The following is a 21866-nucleotide window of genomic DNA, read 5'->3' on the forward strand; positions in this document are numbered from 1 at the left end:
AGCCTTACAGTTTGTTTGGGCGGTTTGGCACCTGTCCTACTCCAGCTGAGTTTAGCACCTTGGCTGTGTGAATGAATGGTGCATGGTGCAGACAATTGGTTTTGTTGGGTCATCTTACAAACCATGCAGCCTGTCCTCAGAGCCATACCAAACATACTTTACGTATTTCTGGGCACCTCCAAGGCCTACAGTATGATACCCACCAATGGTTTAGTTACTTTAGGCAGAACTAAAAGTAGGGAGATTGGATCAGGGAGGATGGATGGGTGTAATCTGTGACCATCTAGCAATCCAAATGTTGCGTGTTTGAGTCAAATTGGGGACAACTGTAGCATTTTAGCTAACCCTTCCCCTAACCCTTATTCTAAACTTAACCAAATTCACCAACTTTTGAGTTCTCCTAACCTTTTACGTAAATTCTCCCCGTAATTCACCTTTGTTGTTATGGTGCAACAAGCAACCTGAGTGGTATACTATGAAGCAAACTAGATCTACTCACATTCCAGGTCAGGCTTCATCCGTATGACGGTGGATATTGCTCGTCCGCCTGCCGCTAACTCTATCAGGCTTGTAACTGCGTGTGCATGTCGCACATGGCTAGTCGAAGGCGAACTCTTCATTGAGACTATGCTGAAATATCAATCCATTGATGGGTCAGTGCCACATTTTCATTTGTGCTGAAATGATAATGAAAGAAAAGTTAGCTTTATTTCATTACTTATCGTTAATGTCGTGTTTGGTGTGTTTTGGTGTGTTGATCAATGCACAAGCACCTTGTTTCCCACTACTATCGCTCCTTCTTCGATCTGTGGAACAGCTTGTTGCATTGTGGCCATATATAGACATATCTATAGCAGGGTTTTGGAATCTTTAACCCTGGCAATTTTACAGATAAACTCATGAATACACTAGCAATGGCCACCAGTCTTGACTTGAATGGGAACTGCCATCTATGGATTATATGTCATTGGTTGGTTACAGTTGTCAGTTTTCTTTTTGAAAATTTCAAAATACAATTGCGCGAAAAAACGTACAGTTTGGAAAGCAAATGCTGTCATTACTAAATGTGTAATGTGATAGGTATTTAACATTTCCATTTTTTTTATACACACATTCTTTAACATTGGTCCTCAACTAGTGGCTCAGACACTTATTTAGGACACATTGAGTTAGCCCTGAGTTAGCCTGCCCCAATCAGGTTAGTTCTGAAGGATTCGTTGCCATAGAAATGTACCTGGCTAAAAGGTGAGTGACTTTCATGGTACCGGTTAACCCGAGTTGAACTCAGTGTAACTATTCCCTCCGCAAGGCAATCAAACAAGCTAAGCGTCAGTATAGAGACAAAGTAGAGTCACAATTCAACGGCTCAGACACAAAAGAGGTATGTGACAGGGTCTACAGTCAATCACGGATTACAAAAAGAAAACCAGCCCCGTCACGGACCAGGATGTCTTGCTCCCAGGCAGACTAAATAACTTTTTTGCCCGCTTTGAAGACAATACAGTGCCACTGACACGGCCCGCAACCAAAACATGCAGACTCTCCTTCACTGCAGCCGAGGTGAGTAAAACATTTAAACGTGTTAACCCTCGCAAGACTGCAGGCCCAGACGGCATCCCCAGCCACGCCCTCAGAGCATGCACAGACCAGCTGGCTGGTGTGTTTACGGACATATTCAATCAATCCTTATCCCAGTCTGCTGTTCCCACATGCTTCAAGAGGGCCACCATTGTTCCTGTTCCCATGAAAGCTAAGGTAACTGAGCTAAACGACTACCGCCCCGTAGCACTCACTTCCGTCATCATGAAGTGCTTTGAGAGACTAGTCAAGGACCATATCACCTCCACCTTACCTGACACCCTAGACCCACTCCAATTTGCTTACCGCCCAAATAGGCCCACAGACGATGCAATCTCAACCACACTGCACATTGCCCTAACCCATCTGGACAAGAGAAATACCTATGTGAGAATGCTGTTCATCGACTACAGCTCAGCATTTAACACCATAGTACCCTCCAAACTCGCCATCAAGCTCTCGACCCCGCCCTGTGTAACTGGGTACTGGACTTCCTGACGGGCTGCCCCCCAGGTGGTGAGGGTAGGTAACAACATCTCCACCCCGCTGATCCTCAACACTGGGGCCCCACAAGGGTGCGTTCTGAGCTGTCTCCTGTACTCCCTGTTCACCCACGACTGCGTGGCCACGCATGCCTCCAACTCAATCATCAAGTTTGCGGACGACACTACAGTGGTAGGCTTGATTACCAACAACGACGAGACTGCCTACAGGGAGGAGGTGAGGGCCCTCGGAGTGTGGTGTCAGGAAAATAACCTCACACTCAACGTCAACAAAACTAAGGAGATGATTGTGGACTTCAGGAAACAGCAGAGGGAGCACCCCCCTATCCACATCGATGGGACAGTAGTGGAGAGGGTAGTAAGTTTTATGTTCCTCGGCGTACACATCACAGACAAACTGAATTGGTCCACCCACACAGACAGCATCGTGAAGAAGGCGCAGCAGCGCCTCTTCAACCTCAGGAGGCTGAAGAAATTTGGCTTGTCACCAAAAACACTCACAAACTTCTACAGATGCACAATCGAGAGCATCCTGTCGGGCTGTATCACCGCCTGGTACGGCAACTGATCCACCTACAACCATAAGGCTCTCCAGAGGGTAGTGAGGTCTGCACAACGCATCACCGGGGACAAACTACCTGCCCTCCAGGACACCTACACCACCCGATGTCACAGGAAGGCCATAAAGATCATCAAGGACAACAACCACCCGAGCCACTGCCTGTTCACCCCGCTATCATCCAGAAGGCGAGGTCAGTACAGGTGCATCAAAGCTGGGACCGAGAGACTGAAAAACAGCTTCTATCTCAAGGCCATCAGACTGTTAAACAGCCACCACTAACATTGAGTGGCTGCTGCCAACACACTGACTCAACTCCAGCCACTTTAATAATGGGAATTGATGGAAATTGATGTAAAATATATCACTAGCCACTTTAATAAACAATGCTACTTAATATAATGTTTACATACCCTACATTATCCATCTCATATGTATATGTATATACTGTACTCTATCATCTACTGCATCTTTATGTAATACGTGTTTCACTAGCCACTTTAAACTATGCCACTTTGTTTACATACCCTACACTACTCATCTCATATGTATATACTGTACTCGATACCATCTACTGCATCTTGCCTATGTCGTTCTGTACCATCACTCATTCATATCTTTATGTACATATTCTTTATCCCTTTACACTTGTGTGTATAAGGTAGTAGTTTTGGAATTGTTAGGTTAGATTACTCGTTGGTTATTACTGCATTGTCGGAACTAGAAGCACAAGCATTTCGCTACACTTGCATTAACATCTGCTAACCATGTGTATGTGACAAATAAATTTGATTTGATTTGAAAAAAGAGTTGACCAAAGTTACAGTACCTGCTAACTCCTCAAACCTGATTCATAGTAAAGGGCTCTGGTCTCAGAGAAAGATATACAATACTATACATCATCCAAGACGTATGATAAATCACATTATCCAATTCATATGCTATTTTATGACCTGGTAAGAGGTAGCCCACTGGGCACACCACCTTATCAAAACATGGATAATTGGATAGTATTTGGTTGAGATGTTGATCAATGAGATTACAACCTATATTCACCCACTCAAAAAGACAGCCAAAGTTAGCAGAATTTTCAATATGTTATCAATATGCTTCCCTGAGGAAGGCACAGTGATGCTGAAACATTGGTAAATACCCATTCAATTGGCACAGTGATGCTGAAACGTTGGTAAATACCCATTCAATTGGCACAGTGATGCTGAAACGTTGGTAAATACCCATTCAATTGGCACAGTGATGCTGAAACGTTGGTAAATACCCATTCAATTGGCACAGTGATACTGAAACGTTGGTAAATACCCATTCAATTGGCACAGTGATACTGAAACGTTGGTAAATACTCATACAATTGCTGGGAGTTTATTCATGAAGTGTGCAACTTTCTTTATTTTGATAGTTTATAGTTTATTCGCCGTTAGTCATCAGCTGCACACTAACTATTATTCTGGGTATGCGCCAGCTCATGTTTTTGAATCAATATGCTTCCAACCATCTAAAAGCACAACCTAATTCCAATGGAAAAACAATGTCTGATAAGTTGTCACCCGAATGTCTATCACTTCACTTTCAACCATTTAAAAGTAGAGCAAAGTTCAAATTGTAAAACAATGTCAGATATTTTGTTTATTTATACAATAGTTTAATGGGTTATCACTGTGCTTAATACAATAGCAGAACCAAATGACCTGGATTGCAGTTGAGATTACATTAAAAGTACATGGTGTAAGTGATCAAGGTTCTGCACAGATTATTACAGCAATTGTGAAGACCTGCGAAGACCTATGCATGTTATCTTGAACATACTGTACACATTTTATATGATTACATAAGAAGTATAGTTACAATAACCTCAAAATGTGGCCATGGATGTGTTACTCATTTTAAGGTTGAATGTTACATCAGTTTGCAAGATAGCCTTAACTTTAGGCTATTTACTGTATTACAAAAGTAATATTGCATTTTTGGGGGTTTAAAATGCAACCAAATATCAACATTTATATGTACAGTGCATTCGGAAAGAATTCAGACTCCTTGACTTTTTCCACATTTTGTTACATTACAGTCTTATTCTAAAATGGATTTTAAAAATCCCTTCAATCTACACTCAATACCCCATCATGATAAAGCAAAAACAGGTTTCTAGAATTTTTGTAAATGTATTACTAATAAAAAACGGAACTATTACATTTACAAGTATTTAGACCCTTTACTCTGTACTTTGTTAAAGCACCTTTGGCATTGACAACAGCCTTCTTTTGGGTATGACGCGACAAACTTGGCACACCTGTATTTGGGAAGTTTCTCCCATTCTTCTCTGCAGATCCTCTCAAGCTCTGTCAGGTTGGCTGGGGAGTGTTGCTGCACAGCTATTTTCAAGTCTCTCCAGAGATGTCCGATTCGGTTCAAGTCCAGGCTCTGGCTGGGCCATTCAGAGACTTATCCCGAAGCCACTCTAGCATTGTCTTGGCTGTGTGCTCAGGGTCGTTGTCCTGTTGGAACCTTTGCCTTAGTCCGAGGTCCTGAGTGCTCTGGAGCAGGTTTTCATCAAGGATCTCTCTGTACTTTGCTCTGTTCATCTTTCCCTCGATCCTGACTAGTCTCCCAGTCCCTGCTGCTGAAAAACATCCCAACAGCCTGATACTGCCACCAGCATGCTTCACCGTAGAGATGGTGCCAGGTTCCCTCCAGACGTAACGCTTGGCATTCAAGTCAAAGAGGCCCTGAACGCTCAGGGTTTCATCAGACCAGAGACCAGACCATGTTTCTCATGGTCTGAGAGTCCTTTAGGTGCCTTTTGTCAAACTCCAAGTGGGCTGTCATGTGCCTTTTACTGAGGAGTGGCTTCCACCTGGCCACTCTACCATAAAGGCCTGAAACATATTTTTAAAATAAATTTTAATACATTTTAGTTCCATCTGAGTGTTCCCATTTGTGTACATTTATTTTTGGTTGAGTTGGAGACTCATGTTGGTGAATCCAACATATTATTTGTTAACAAGTTAATAGGCTATTTATTGTATTTCAAAAGAGTGGCAGATTGAATTATCCAAGCAGAAGATACATCTCCATCAAATGTTGACATTTGGTTGTGTTGATGTAACAGTATAGACTTTACGTCCGTCCCCTCGCCCCGACCTGGGCAAGAACCAGGGACGCTCTGCACACAGACAACAGTCACCCTCGAAGCATCGTTACCCATCGCTCCTCAAAAGCCACAGCCCTTGCAGGGCAAAGGGGAACCACTACTTCAAGGTCTCAGAGCGAGTGACATCACCGATTGAAACGCTACAAGCGCGCACCACCACTAAGTAGCTAGCCATTTCGCATCGGCTACATTGACAGCCCAACAAAATTCAATATCACTAAATGTCTTTACATCAAAGGTTGAAACCTTAGGCCTATTATATTGTCTATTTTTTTGTAGAATTCTTCTTATTATAATTTATTTCTGATAATGGATCTAGGGTTGAAGATCTAATGTTGTTTTAAAGGCACAAATTCAAAATATTTTATACAAGGTTTGTCAATTTGCTTAAATTTCACCCTAAAAACAATAGTTGATTACTTTTATCAAATCCAATGTATTTTCCATATAAACTGAACAAAAATATAAACACAACATGTAAAGTGTTGGTCCCATGTTTCATGAGCTGAAATAAAAGATCCCAAAAATGTTCCATTATCCACAAAAAAAGCTTATTTCTCTCAAATGTTGGGCACAAATGTATTTACATCGCTGTTAGTGAGCATTTTTCTCCTTTGCCTCCTCTCCATTTTTTTCTCCCTTTGACATAATCCATCTACCTGACAGATGTGGCATATCAAGACCCTGATTAAACAGCATGATCATTACACAGGTGCAATTTGGTCTGCAGACAATAAAAGGCCACTCTAAAATGTGCAGTTTTGTCACACAACAAGATGCCACAGATTTCTCAAGTTTTGAGGGAATGTACAAATGGCATGATGACTGCAACAACCTGATCAACTCTATGCAAAGAAGATGTGTTGCTGCATGAGCTAAATGGTGGTCACACCAGATAGGGACTGTTTTTCTTATATACACCCCTACCTTTTGTTTAAGGTATCTGTGACCAACAGATGCATATCTGTATTCCCAGTAGTGTGAAATCCATAGATTAGGGCCTTATTTCAATTGACTGATTTCCTTATATGAACTGTAATTTAGTAAAATCTTTGAAATTGTTACATGTTCCATTCATATTTTTGTTCAGTATAGATTCCACGTCACAATACCTTGACAAATTACCTTTAAACAACGTTGATTCAACCAGTTTTTGCCCTGTGGAATGATGGGCTACTTTTGAATTGTGTAGCACAATTCGACCATTTATTCGTATGAATAACGTAGCATAATATATCATACTAAATGGAGTGTCAAAGATTTATGCACAGAATAATACGAATTGCCCCCGAGACCAGCCAGTGCAATATTGACAAAAGTCTACACTTTTTTTACTCAACTGGCTACGATATCTGTCAAAACGGCTTGAACCGACTTTCTTGGGGATTTATGACCAAGAGGGCAATAAATACAGAATGGCCTACTATAAAAATAAGAAAACACACTAGCAACAACAGGTTGCAAATAGAACAGGTTGCCAGAGCCACTGTGATAGTTTGAAATAGCCCCCCGGTGCCTAGGAGAGTGTGCGCCCAAGTGGACAGTTGTTACGCGAGCAGCAGGTGTTCGACGCGAGTGATTTATACTACTCGTGGAGAAACACTGTCAAATATCTCACTCATCTGAGAGCCGACAACGAGAGAGGAAGGAGTAGCGGCTTTCAATGAAACCAGTTTGAGACTGGACATCAGTGTCGGCAGCTCACTTGGACAGTGTGGGAGTTTGGTGTCAGTGCAGTCATAACCTACTTCGCCTTTTTCCTATTGGAACGAGTGAGGTGGGGACATTTACGCAGAGTCTCATACGGAGCTTCAGCAGAGGTGTGATTGGGTGAGGATATGAATGGTGCTTTGCCTGGTTCATTCTTAAATTAATCATGTGCTACTCAATGCAGAAATGTGGCATATTATTTACCTGCCCACTTGGCACAGACGTCAATTCAACGTCTATTCCACGTTGGTTAAACCTAATTTCATTCAAATTACGTGGCAACAATGTTGATTTAGTCAGTGTGCCAGGAGATACTGCTATTTCATTGTGAGCTATGAACATGTATGGATAGGGTCAAGTAACTGTACAGCTTTCATTTGATTGGAACATGTTTTTTCTAACATTGTAGAATAGAACAATTCACTCTGTCCCCTAATGGAACTTGCTGCTTTAAATAGTTTCTCCATGGCCTAATATTAGAACAAACTCCCTGTCATTGTGAGTAAATCAAGAAATACAGCAGAATGGCATGTACTGTAGACTGACACTTGGGTGACATTGGCGATGTGGAATTTAAGATTACATCAGCAGTTATACAACAACAATATAATGATACCCATATATTAGCCATTAATTCATGTAATAGTACCCCCTGAATTGTCCTGAAGTACAGCTATTGATTGTCATAAATAATTGTTTTCATCAATCCTATGCTTTCACGGATAATTCATATTGATAGATATAGATAGAATATACAATAGATTTGTACAATAGATAGATTATCAATAAAATAGATCATACAATTAGTCAATCAGTCTGAAGTTATTTGAATGTTTTGATAGTGACCATCAAAATACACTGGTCTAAATGCAGTTAAGACATGTGACAGTGGGAAGGAAAACTTCAGGTGGAAGGAAACCTTGAGAGGAGAGAGAGAGAGCTGCACTATTACAAATACAAAGATGCTATGATGTGCATTGACCTTTCCCATGCAGACACAAACAGATTGGATTCACATTAAAGTCTCATCCATCAATAAATCAAGTGAGGTTGAGGCAAACGACCAACAGCTTGCTCTGTGTTTGTGGTCTTTATGTCCAATACCAGTTGAGGTTTGATCTAATGAATTAGTGAAAACCACTGGTCTTTACGTGAGCTGTTGTTGACATGTAGAACCACGTTGACATGTCACTCCAGGCCAAGCCATGAGCAAAAACATCCCTAAGTCGCACATGTGACCAACCCACCTCTATGGTGACGTTGTGTATGTGTGTGTTTGGTTTTACTATCCATGTGAGGACCAGAGGTCCTCATAACGATAGTAGCCTAAACAAAGAAAATTCAAACAAGTGGGGACATTTCGCTCTTCCCCACAAGGAAAAAAAGCTATTTTAGGTTTAGGGTTAGAATTAGGTTTAGAATTAGGTTTTAGGGTTAGGAGTTAGATTAGGTTTAGTTTTAGGGGTTTGGGGTTTGGGGTTAAGGTTAGGTTTTGGGTTAAGATTAGGGTTAGAATTAGGTTTTAGGGTTAGGAGTTAGGATTAGGTTTAGTTTTAGGGGTTTGGGGTTTGGGGTTAAGGTTAGGTTTTGGGTTAAGATTAGGGTTAGAGTTAGGTTAAGGTTTAGGGCTAGGTTTGTACCCCACAAGAATAGTAAAACAAATGTGTGTGTGTGTGAATGGGAGTTAGGGTTTTGTGGTTAAACAAGGGTATGGGTGCAGTGTTGCCCTAAAGGTAGTACCGTATTGGTGTTTCATTCACAAGCGACTGTTTGTGTGTGTATGCACAGTAATTATTTGCTGTTCATGGATGGAACAAACAGGACCCTGTCAGTGTTGTTGGACTGTGCACAGAGGGAGGTCACCGGGATTTTCAAAGCAGTGCAACAAAAAAAAGAAGGGTGGCGGGGGCATACACCCCCACTCCAAAAGTGCAGCTGCATCAGAATCCATTGGCCGACATTCCAGACCTCAACCACTACACTAGTGAACACAATGCCCACTGGACAACAAAAGGAGACCAATCTAGGGCATTGAAAAACGTTGAAAACAGAAGTGAAGAGACTGGCTTTGGAGAGTGCTATACACTGCTGCTGTTAGTTGGAATAGCGTTAAATAAGATTCATTTGATAATGTAAGTTGAAGATGTGTCTGATTGAAGACTGATTGGGACAGCTAGTAGCCATAGCCACTCCCTCCCTGAGTATTGGAACTGCCGTTGGGAACACCTGCTTTACCCTTCCCTCCTCTGCCTTGTAGCCCTGACTATTTCAGACCAGGGGAACACATGAAGGAAAGGGGCTGGGTGGAGTGAGAGAGAGTCTGGTATATTTAGCATGCTCTATTTCTGCCCCTGCTGCTCTCGTAACCCCCCCCCCCTTCATACCCCCTCTTCCTGGCGCAGTGCACAGGTCTCCCAAACTGTAATAAAGGTCAGACTTTAGTGTTGGTTCAGAGAGAGAGAGAGAGGACCACACACAAACACACTGCACACATGGTTCAATCTAGCCCATGCTATGTCGCTTTCAAAGGCACACTTCCAATGGCACCAATGCTTTAGGATTGCCGTGTACTGCCAAAGGTTTTACTATGTAATGTACATAAGCTCTGTGAAGGTCTTACCGGAATGTAGGCCTACACCTTTCCTTAAACTTAGATCTTTCCACACATAAATCAGATACAATAATGCCATCCTTTTGGTTACTAAATTGGACTTGACGAAGATAAGCTTTTTTGTTTTACCCACTTTCTTTGGCCCTTGTTTGTTCTTCTCCGCTGGCAAACAGAAAAGGGAGAAGAGTCCAAATTGCAAAATGCTCAATTGACCAAGTGACCAACATTGTTGTAGCCTAGCTTTGACGGGTAAATGCTTTCTTTATACCAAGAACTGAAATACAACATAAAATGGGGTTTTGATGCTTAGTGCTGTGGCACACATGGTAAGCCATAGTTTTTCTTTGTTTAACTATATTTTGTCTCAAGCATAGCTTCACAACACTAACAGATATTTTGTCTCAAGCCTAGCTTCACAACACTAACAGATATTTTGTCTCAAGCCTAGCTTCACAACACTAACAGATATTTTGTCTCAAGCCTAGCTTCACAACACTGACAGATATTTTGTCTCAAGCATAGCTTCACAACACTGACAGATATTTTGTCTCAAGCATAGCTTCACAACACTAACAGATATTTTGTCTCAAGCATAGCTTCACAACACTAACAGATATTTTGTCTCAAGCCTAGCTTCACAACACTAACAGATATTTTGTCTCAAGCCTAGCTTCACAACACTAACAGATCTTTTGTCTCAAGCCTAGCTTCACAACACTGACAGATATTTTGTCTCAAGCCTAGCTTCACAACACTGACAGATATTTTGTCTCAAGCATAGCTTCACAACACTAACAGATATTTTGTCTCAAGCATAGCTTCACAACACTAACATATATTTTGTCTCAAGCCTAGCTTCACAACACTAACAGATATTTTGTCTCAAGCTTAGCTTCACAACACTAACAGATATTTTGTCTCAAGCCTAGCTTCACAACACTAACAGATATTTTGTCTCAAGCCTAGCTTCACAACACTAACAGATATTTTGTCTCAAGCATAGCTTCACAACACTAACAGATAATTGTTTGCTATGCCAATGGTTACCACAGATGTTAGGTTACTTGGGCAGTTTCTCTACTGTATGGAAACCTATGCTCTGTGATGTAAATACTGCTGTTTATAGGACTATTATTATGGCTATGATTATGGCAGCTTCAAACATGATATGACCTGACCAGTGGTCAGGTGAATAAGACTGCCCTCACAAACTAAGACTGTTGATCACATTATTGGTCCTATTCCTAAATGTGACCAAATGGTGGCCGCTGGTCTTGCTTTTCTCTGATTCTTGAATGTTTGTTTGTCAACAGTTTTCTCTCCATTGCCATCATCTTGTCCATGTCCAAACACAACGGTGTTGACTTCAGTCTGAGTGCTGTTGATGTGTTCCAAGAGTGTGGGAGATCGTTTTGCACAAATGCACAGTCTTAAAAAGTAGTTAGCATCTATTCAAAAAGGTATGAACTACATCTACTTTATTACTTACAATTATATCTTTCTGTATTGTTTTTCACATGTTACTCTGACTGTAAATATTGTGTTTTTCTTTCAAACTAGGTATGATAAATACATAGATCTTGTGATCCGCTTGTTATATGATAAAATATTACAATATGCATTTGATAATGTATTCAATACAAATTGCACTCTATCTTGACAAATGGTCTACTGGAGTCGAGCCTAGATTGTGCCTGTGGTAGTGGTGTGGGGTTTCCCCCTACAGGCCACAGTGTGTAATGTCTCTCTCTATCTGTGTCCTGCCTGCAGCTGTAGCCCCTGTACTGAGCCTGAGCCTGGTCTGCAGCCCTCGGCCTGAGGCTGGAAGGGGATGGGGACACTGGCCCTCTGCAGCCACTACTCACAGCTGTCATGGAAACGCAGCATCATAGTGGCATTGCTACTGTTTCACCTGTGCTGCCTGCAAGGTAATTTCAATGATCCACAGCTTTTGTCTTCAAGCTTCCGAATAATGTCAAGCAACTGTGGTACTTATGTTACATGCTCAATGGAAAGACATATTTTTGCTCCTACTATTGTCAAGTTGTGGTATATGAACTGGAGCTTCCACCTCTCTCCCTCCTCCCTCAGTATGGGCATCCTGTCGCATCCTGAGGTGCAACTCTGACTTTGTAGCTGTCACCCTGGACCTTGGGGGCAGCGGAGGGGGCGGAGGAGGAGGCAGCAGAGAGGGGGGAAATGCGGGTTACTGCAGCGCCCTCCGCTCCTACGCCATGTGTACCCGCCGCATGGCCCGTGCCTGCCGGGGCGACCTGGCCTACCATTCGGCTGTGCAGGGCATCGAGGACCTCCTCATCCAGCACAGCTGCCCCAGGACAGGCCCCACCGCTCAGCCCCGGCCCCTGCCACAGGCCCCCATCTCTGGGGACGCCTGCATCTACGAGAAGGGCTACCTCCAGCGAGAGGGCCGGACCCCTGACTATCTCCACTGTGGGGTGTTCGGGGATCCCCATGTTCGCACCTTCCGTGATGAGTTCCAGACGTGCGCTGTAGAAGGGGCCTGGCCACTGATAGATAATGAGTATTTATACGTTCAGGCAACTAGCGCCCCCATGAGAGGAGGGGCATATGCCACGGCTCTCACCACGGTAGGCCTCATTTCTAAAATTATATACAGTAAATTATAATTTATAAAATATATATATTTTTAATTATACAACTTAAGTTCCGTTCTTAAAGGCCCAGTGCAGTCAAAAATGCAATTTTCCACCCTGAGGTTTGAATAATACTGTAAAATTGTGGAAATTATTATAATGCCCTTTTAGTGTAAGAGCTGTTTGAAAAGGCCACCTGAAATATCTGCCTGTTTCAGTGGGATGGAGTTTTGGCCTGCCCGGTGACATCACCAGGCAGTAAATTTGTTAATACAGCAATAAGAAAGAGAGTTCCAAACCTCTCTGTTAATAACAGCTAGTTTTCAGTTTTTCCCTCCCCACTCTTGCTTGAGAAATAGTTTTTTTTGCCAAGAAACTATAATTTTTGGGGGGACTATTTTTATTGAATATAATCACAGTAAGTTATTATTATTACCCATATATGATTTATTATTGAGATAAAAAATAACTGCATTGGACCTTTAAAATATAACTATGTACAATCCATGACAGGTCTTTATACCGTCGTAGCCAAAAGTTTTGAGAATGACACAAATATACATTTTCACAAAGTCTGCTGCCTCAGTTTGTATGATGGCAATTTGCATATACCCCAGAATGTTATGAAGAGTGATCAGATGAATTACAATTAATTGCAAAGTCCCTCTTTGCCATGCAAATGAACTGAATCCCCCAAACACATTTCCACTGCATTTCAGCCCTGCCACAAAAGGACCAGCTGACATCATGTCAGTGATTCTCTCGTTAACACAGGTGTGAGTGTTGACGAGGACAAGGCTGGAGATCACTTGATTGAGTTCGAATAACAGACTGGAAGCTTCAAAAGAAGGGTGGTGCTTGGAATCATTGTTCTTCCTATGTGAATCATGGTTACCTGCAAGGAAACACATGCCGTCATCATTTCTTTGCACAAAAAGGGCTTCACAGGTAAGGATATTGCTGCCAGTAAGATTGCACCTAAATCAACCATTTATTGGATCATCAAGAACTTCAAGGAGAGCGGTTCAATTGTTGTGAGAGAAGGCTTCAGGGCGCCCTAGAAAGTCCAGCAAGCGTCAGGACCGTCTCCTAAAGTTGATTCAGCTGCGGGATCGGGCCACCACCAGTACAGAGCTTGCTCAGGAATGGCAGCAGGCAGGTGTGAGTGCATCTGCACGCACAGTGAGGCGAAGACTTTTGGAGGATGGCCTGGTGTCAAGAAGGGCAGCAAAAAAGCCACTTCTCTCCAGGAAAAGCATCAGGGACAGACTGATATACTGCAAAAGTTACAGGGATTGGACTGCTAAGGACTGGGATAAAGTCATTTTCTCTGATGAATCCCCTTTCCGATTGTTTGGGGCATCCAGAAAAAAGCTTGTCCGGAGAAGTCAGGGTGAGCGCTACCATCAGTCTTGTGTCATGCCAACAATAAAGCATCCTGAGACCATTCATGTGTGGGGTTGCTTCTCAGCAACCCCACACAAGAACACAGCCATGAATAAAGAATGGTACCAACACATCCTCCAAGAGCAACTTCTCCCAACCATCCAGGAACAGTTTGGTGACAAACAATACCTTTCCCAGCATGATGGAGCACCTTGCTATAAGGCAAAAGTGATAGCTAAGTGGCTTGGGGAACAAAACATCGATATTTTGGGTCCATGGCCAGGAAACTCCCCAGACCTTAATCCCATTGAGAACTTGTGGTCAATCCTCAAGAGGCGGTTGGACAAACAAAACGCCACAAATTCTGTCAAACTCCAAGCATTGATTATGCATGAATGGGCTGCCATCAGTGTGGCTTAGAAGTTAATTGACAGCATGCCCGGGGCGGATCTTGAAAAAGAAGGGTCAAAACTACAAATATTGACTCTTTGCATCAACTTCATGTAATTATCAATAAAAGCATTTGACACTTATGAAATGCTTGTAATTATACTTCAGTATTCCATAGAAACATGTGACAAAAATATCTAAAGACACTTAAGCAGCAAACTTTGTGGAAATTCATATTTGTGTCATTCTCAAAACTTTTGGCCACGACTGTACATAAATAAAGTTGCATACGTACGTCTAGCTCATTGGAAGGATGTGTGTAACAACAGGGGTGTCTCTCCACCAGATTACCATCATCTTTAAAAACTGGCGCCAGTGTATCGAGCAGCAGATCTACCAGGCGGAGCTGGACAACGTTCCCACAGCCTTCGTGGACGGCTCAGTGACCAGCGGGGAGAGGCAGGGCCAGTACAGCCTGAGCGTCCACTCTGATCTGCCTGGGCACCAGGCTGAGATCCGTGCCGCCCACATTGGCACCACCCTGGTGGTGCGTCAAAGTGGGCGGTCCCTGGGACTGTCAGTACGCTCGCCACGCGCCATTGCTGAAGCATTCACCCCCGAGCAGGACCTGCAGCTGTGTGTGTATGGCTGCCCACCTTCACAGCGCCTAGAGACGCTAACCAGACCCTCTTCTTCCTCCTCCCTTTCCTCCTCTTCCTCCAGCCAGCTCTCTGCTGCAGCCCATGTCCACTGTGCAGCCCTCCTCCCTGCCAGGGACATCTACTACCAGGCCTGCCTGTTTGACCTGCTGGCCACAGGGGACCTCAACTCCAGCACGGCGGCCGTGGCGGCCCTGGAAGACGCCCGGGGAATGATCTCAGACCCCAATAAGGTCCATCTGCTACTGGTGGGCAAGGCCGATAGGAGTAGCCAATGTCTGCCTCTGATCCTGGCTGTGGCTGTCCTATCAGAACGACTGGTGGCTCTGTGGACGGGGAAGTGATTATGAACTAGTGACTGGTAGGAGCTGTGGGCATAGCATTAGCCACACTGACTCTGACCGAGCAGATGCTCTTTCTTCATACTTGATGGCCTTGTTTCATAAACAACAGGCATCACCTTTGACTGGCTGGAACATGGCATTGTGACTGGTTACAGAGGTCAATGTTTCCCTTATTCATTTTCTTCCAGCAGGAGAAGCCAATGTTGACAGGAATAATACAGGTGAGGATAGAAGTGAACTCTTGAAGCCCTAATCCCTTAACTATGCTGAGACAAATGTCTTAAGATAATATGTATTATCCATCTCAGCACAGAGGATGGCCTGTTGCATAATTCCACAAATCCAGACAGTAAATGGCATCTTCAACACATTTTTTGTATCACTTTCTGTTATTTTCCATTTATTTTATCATGGAGGGGAATTTAGTGGTTTGTTTATAGTAAATATAATACTACAGTGGTTTCATCCTTTGTATAGAAACTAATTTATCACTAATTTATTACGTCATCTTTGTGTGTCTACATTTGGTATGCAGTGAGTTGTAATAACGTCTCGATTCATTTCATAAGGGACTGTTTTTGAATGTATGTTTGGTTCATATGTCAGTATTTGTAAGACAATGTTTACAATGTATTGTTCATCCTGTTCATATTTTTACCTGCTGTAGTTGCCAAAGTAAAAAATACATCTTCCCAAAGTTACTCATACCATCTTTCTAAAGCAATAGAGATCATGCAAGGAGCAAATGACAATACTATATTGATTTCCAAAGGATGGAAAATATCTCAAATTGCCTTCCATGTAATAATGTGAAGTCTGACAGGGATAAAACATATTTATACCTACAGATTCTAATATATTTCCCTTTGTGAGTTTTATTGAATTGTATATATTTTTTGTGTGTATTTTTGATGAGCAACCCTAACTGGGGGTTTGTGTACTTTGAAATGTCCAGTAACAACTGCAGTATTCCTCTGGAGGGGCTACTGAGGTAGCATTTGGGCAAGTTGAGTTCTCCTTCGCTGTGACTGGCAGCTCTCTTCTGCCCTCTGATGTCAGATGTCTTCTCTGGTGTACTGTCCAGCATTCCTGTTGTTGCTTCTGTGATAGCTGGAATGAGCCCATTCTAGACCCACCTTAGCTTCGCCAATGGAATAGGTCAATGTAGAAAGTGATAGTTGGGGTGGGAGGGGCAGTGGGGGTTGATCAAAAGGGGGGGAAATTGTATTGTTTTTTATTGATTGTATTGATTATGATGTGATTCAATAAAAATACAGTGAAAAGAGACAGCGAGGAACCACACCTTAACACAGTAAACAATATTAGAAAATTTAGACTTGGCAATTAAGGACACTTTATTTCAATAATCTTTCAGTATTCTTCAGTACAAAAACAAAACACAAATCAAATTTGTGACAAAAATCCTTCATATTTACATACTGTGAATTACTAGAAGTGAAGTAAATTGAAATGAAGTTTGAACCTTACTCCCTAATGGCTCTATTCAATCAGATCCACTTCAGCCGACATCTGCATAGTGGTTGTTGGCGGTGTCGGAGGTGTAACTGCGCTAGAGCTGCCAAATCCACAATTGGCTCCTGGTATTATACCTAAAGAGGACATTACCATTGGCTGCACAGCGTCGCATTAAGAGAAATCCCATGTAGCCTGGTTTACAAATTTGAACACGAGAATGTGAGATGTAATCTTCACCTCGATTAGGCTGATAGAAAGCCTCATTATTTAGTTACATTTTCAATTTGAGCGTCATTATTTCTATATAGCCTACACTTTCTCGTTCTGAACTTCTAACGCCAGTGGGACGGTGTGGCTTCATGGCAGTTATCAAGAGCAGCTGCTCACCAATCTGACTGCTCCAATGCAGTTACACCTACGACACTGCCAAAACATCAGCTATTTTTCTACCCAAGCCTCTTTTGGGGGGGAACGGTGAGAGTCCAAGAATACGTAAAGTATTCCTCCAGAGAGATAGAACACACTAGCCCTTCCTAATGTTATATATTATTACTGGGCAGCGAATATACAAAATATTGTTTACTGGCTTCGCACCCCAGAAACTGACTGGTGTCAAACAGAAGTCATCTCCTATTTCTCTTCCTCTTTGTCAGCTTTAGTCACCTCTAATCTTACTCTTTCAGCTTTGCACTATACATCCTATCCAATTGTTGTCAATACTCTTAAAATTTGGCCTTAATTCTGTCAAATTCTGTGATTTCTGTATTCAAGATCCTATATGTAATAATCACCTCTTCCATCCAGTCAATCTAGATTCAGCTTGAAGTCTGTGGCAGACGAATGGCCTTACTAAGTTTAGTGACCTTTATATAGGTGGCACCTTTGCCAATTTTGATGACCTCGCTATCAAATGTAATTACCCCATTCAAGTGTATTTAGGTATTTCCAAATGTAATTACACCATTCAAGTGTATTTAGGTATTTCCAAATGTAATTACACCATTCAAGTGTATTTAGGTATTTCCATGTATTTATTTGTTTGATAATCATGTCCCTTGATAACCCGTCATCTGAGCGGGAAAAAGGGACTTGGTTGAGAGACCTCGGACAAAGTCTAGAATAGTGCCTTACTTAGGGTAAATGGAAGCTCCTCTTTTGCCCGGCTCGGCCTTATACAGTTTAAGGTACATCAATGTATCCATTCCAAATTCTACCCAAATATTGATGGTACATGTCACAGGTGTAAAAGCTCCTTGGCGCATTGGACTCACATATTCTGGTCTTGTCCCAGTCTGGCAGACTACTGGTCCACTATATTTAAAACCCTTTCTGAAGCATTTGATATTGAGTGGCAGCCTAGTACAGAAATTGCAATTTTTGGAGTACCAAACAACAATCCTTCCCTGACCAATAGACAGCTAGATGCCATTGCCTTTGCCTCCCTGTTGGCACGCAGAAGGATTCTATTGGATTGGATTCTATTGGATCTATCAATCCTCCCTCAGCCTCTCTTTGGCCCAACTCATTTTCCTACAATTAGACAAAATTAAGTAGACTCAACCAACTAATTCTATTCCAGCTGGGACCTGATGATATCATATTAGTGTTCTTGGCCCAACCCCCAGCCCTTGAGGTTACTGCTATATTGGCCTATAGCATCACCTCCCTCCAGATTAGTACTCTTGGCCCCACCTCCAGCCCTTGAGGTTACTGCTATATTGGCCTAGAAGATCACCTAATCACCTGACATTGTTAGGCTACTACATTTTTGCTTTGTACTGAAGTAATATTATGTTGTATACTTTAGTGTTGTGTTTTCTGATATGTAACTCAATGACTTTCCCTTTCTTTTTAAATGTGTTTGGAATCATTCTGGGGTTGTCGGCTAGTTATGGGGTGTTGGCTAGTGCCGATTAACAATGGGTCTGATTGAATCTAGGCCTAAACCTCTCACATTGGATAATACTAATGTTAATGCAATTCCTTTTGTATTTAGCCCAGTCCCACGTTCTTTTTGTAAACAGTTGGACCCGTTATAAACACTGCACTGTTTTAACACTTACAGTGCCTTCGGAAAGTATTCAGACCCCTTGATTATTTCCACATTTTGTTATGTTAGAGCCTTATTCTTAAATTGATTAAAACATTTTTTTTATCCTCATCAATCTACACACAATACTCCATAATGACAAAGCAAAAACAGATTTTTTGTCATTTTTGCTCATTTATTTTGAAAGAAAAACGGAAATATCACATTTACATAAGTATTCAGACCCTTTACTCAGTACTTTGCTGAAGCACCTTTGGCAGATTCAATGGAAAGAACAGAGCAAAGTACAGAGAGATCCTTGATGAAAACCTGCTTCAGAGCACTTAGGACCTCAGACTGAGTTAAGGGTCTGAATACGTATGTAAATGTAATAGTTTGTTTTTTATTTTTAAGAAATGTACAAACATTTCTAAAAACCTGTTTTTGCGTTGTCATTATGGGGTATTGTGTGTGGATTGATAAGGGAAAATAATGATTTAATGAATTTTAGGATAAGGCTATAATATTACAAAATGTGGAAAAAGTTAAGGGTTCTTCTACTTTCCGAAGACACATACACTAATATACCAACAAAAACACTCACATACACAATAGTATACTAACTAAACAATATACACAAACAATTTGAACATCAAGTTCTAATAAAATAATACCAGTGTAAACAAGCTTCAGTATCACACAGAATATCCCAATATTGCACATACACCATCCATAGATATATACTGTACAGCCCCCTGTGTTTGCGTGTGTGTGTGTGCATGCGTGTGTTTGCGTGTGCATTCGTGCGTGTGCGCATGTATGTGTGCATGTGTGTGATTGATCAATGATGGAATGTATTTAACAGTGAAAGCAGGCGGACACCAAGTCACTGACATCAGATGGTAACTCCATTTGAAGTTAGCCAGACCGGTTCACTCCAACTGAATTATCCAACCATACAGATCCCCAAGTAGTCTAACCCACAGAGGCAAGCGGTGCATAGAAACATATTCAACTACAAGCAGGGTTAGAACCAGAGTCCATTTTACTTGTCCAAAATTGTCTTGAGGCCTCATAGTCATTGTGTTGGCTTAAATAGTGTTAATGTGTGTAGTTCCGTCTGTGTGCATGGTTCCCAGTCTCTCTGGTGCCGTTTGAATACCAGTCTTAATGGTACTTCAGCCTTTGGTTTGTGAGTTTGCAGTCCACTCACTGATGACAGATCAGCTTTAAAAGGGGTAAATAAACCTTTGATCTGTGAGTTTGCAGTCTGCCTGCAGATCTAATTTCAGTTTAATTTCACTCAAGAGGTGGAACTCATCCCAAACAGCCTCCTCGATTCAGGAACTGGTCTCCATGGTGCCAGTGAGTGTTCTTAGGCGTCTGCTAATTGGTCAGAGGTCAGCTGCTCACGGTCTGACACGTCATCCGCTGGCGGCCGAGCCCGGTCAAAGAAACCACACTGAGGAATAGAGGGTTAAGTTATACTAAAGTCCTTGTGTGTGTGTGTGTGTGTGTGTGTGTGTGTGTGTGTGTGTGTGTGTGTGTGTGTGTGTGTGTGTGTGTGTGTGTGTGTGTGTGTGTACCTTCCACATGGCCAGTGTTAGCATGGCCAGGACCAGCAGTCCCAGTAGGATGGCTAGGATGATGACCCACAGAGGAATAGCAAACGCCACATCAGGAGTTCCCCACAGCACCAGTGTACCCATCTATAACACACACACACACACACACACACACACACAGTTAGTTGCAGGCTGGATGGGGTTCAGGGTAAGGGTTATTGTAGGTACTAGTTAGGGTGGATGTCACATCTTACTGAAGTTGTGTGTTGGGGTAAGGAGGAGGTCTGGAGGCTATAGGGCAGGGTAGAGGTAAGGGTTAGTGTTAGGGGTATCTTATTGAAGTGGTGTGTTGGTGTAAGGAGGATGTCTGGAGGCTAAAGGGCAGAGTAGAGGTAAGTGTTAGTGTTAGGGGTATCTTATTGAAGTGGTATGTTGGGGTAAGCAGAAGGGCTGGAGGCGGTAAGGCAGGGTACACTCTTAGAATTAATGGTGACTAAGAACCCTGGAGATCCTTGAGGAGCCATTGATAATGGTTCACACTTGCACCTATGGTTAGGTTCTTGGAGCATGCGCAGACCAGCTGGCTGGTGTATTTACGGACATGATCAATCAATCCTTATCCCAGTGTGCTGTCCCCACATGCTTCAAGAGGGCCACCATTGTTCCTGTTCCCAAGAAAGCTAAGGTAACTGAGCTAAATGACTATCGCCCCGTAGCACTCACTTCCATCATCATGAAGTGCTTTGAGAGACTAGTCAAGGATCATATCATCTCCACCCTACCTGACACCCTAGACCCACTCCAATTTGCTTACCGCCCCAATAGGTCCACAGACGACGCAATCGCAATCACACTGCCCTAACCCATCTGGACAAGAGGAATGCCTATGTAAGAATGCTGTTCATCGACTACAGCTCAGCATTTCAACACCATAGTAACCCCGCTCTGTGCAACTGGGTCCTGGGCTTCCTGACGGGTCAGGACACTCAATGTCAACAAAACAAAGGAGATGGTCGTGGACTTCAGGAAACAGCAGAGGGAGCAGCCCCCCTATCCACATTGACGGGACAGTAGTGGAGAAGGTGGAAAGTTATAAGTTCCTCCGCATACACATCACGGACAAACTGAAACGGTCCACCCACACAGACAGCGTGGTGAAGAAGGCGCAACAGCGCTTCTTCAACCTAGGGAGGCAGGCTGTATCACCGCCTGGTATGGCAACTGCTCCACCCACAACCGTAAGGCTCTCCAGAGGGTAGTGAGGTCTGCATAACGCAT

At 42.6% G+C, this 21866-nt stretch overlaps 2 protein-coding genes across 3 annotated transcripts in view; one reads left to right on the top strand and one right to left on the bottom strand.

The window, feature by feature from the left end:
• Nucleotides 1–7344: 7344 nt before the first annotated feature.
• On the top strand, nt 7345–16805 carry LOC109901930 (hemojuvelin). 2 transcript variants are annotated; one of them, XM_020497943.2, is made up of 5 exons: nt 7345–7633; nt 11438–11584; nt 11895–12052; nt 12216–12733; nt 14862–16805. In XM_020497943.2, the coding sequence occupies exons 3-5, from the start codon at nt 11956–11958 to the stop codon at nt 15516–15518; spliced, it is 1272 nt and encodes a 423-aa protein (XP_020353532.1). In that variant the 5' UTR covers nt 7345–7633; nt 11438–11584; nt 11895–11955; the 3' UTR covers nt 15519–16805. The 2 variants fall into 2 exon arrangements, with proteins under 2 accessions (XP_020353532.1, XP_020353533.1); XM_020497944.2 differs by lacking the exon at nt 7345–7633 and adding an exon at nt 10340–10450.
• A 50-nt stretch (nt 16806–16855) lies between these two features.
• Nucleotides 16856–21866, bottom strand: part of LOC109901708 (integrin alpha-8-like) — a 48368-nt gene continuing 43357 nt past the window's right edge. Inside the window, exons 29-30 of the mRNA XM_031786893.1 lie at nt 20610–20732; nt 16856–20485 (exon numbers count right to left, since the gene is read on the bottom strand). Of these exons, the coding sequence (XP_031642753.1) occupies nt 20399–20485; nt 20610–20732 (210 nt within the window). The 3' untranslated portion in view covers nt 16856–20398. The remainder of the gene's footprint in view (nt 20486–20609; nt 20733–21866) is intronic.

This window comes from Oncorhynchus kisutch, linkage group LG13 (genome assembly GCF_002021735.2).
Source record: "Oncorhynchus kisutch isolate 150728-3 linkage group LG13, Okis_V2, whole genome shotgun sequence".
Lineage (NCBI taxonomy): Eukaryota > Metazoa > Chordata > Actinopteri > Salmoniformes > Salmonidae > Oncorhynchus > Oncorhynchus kisutch.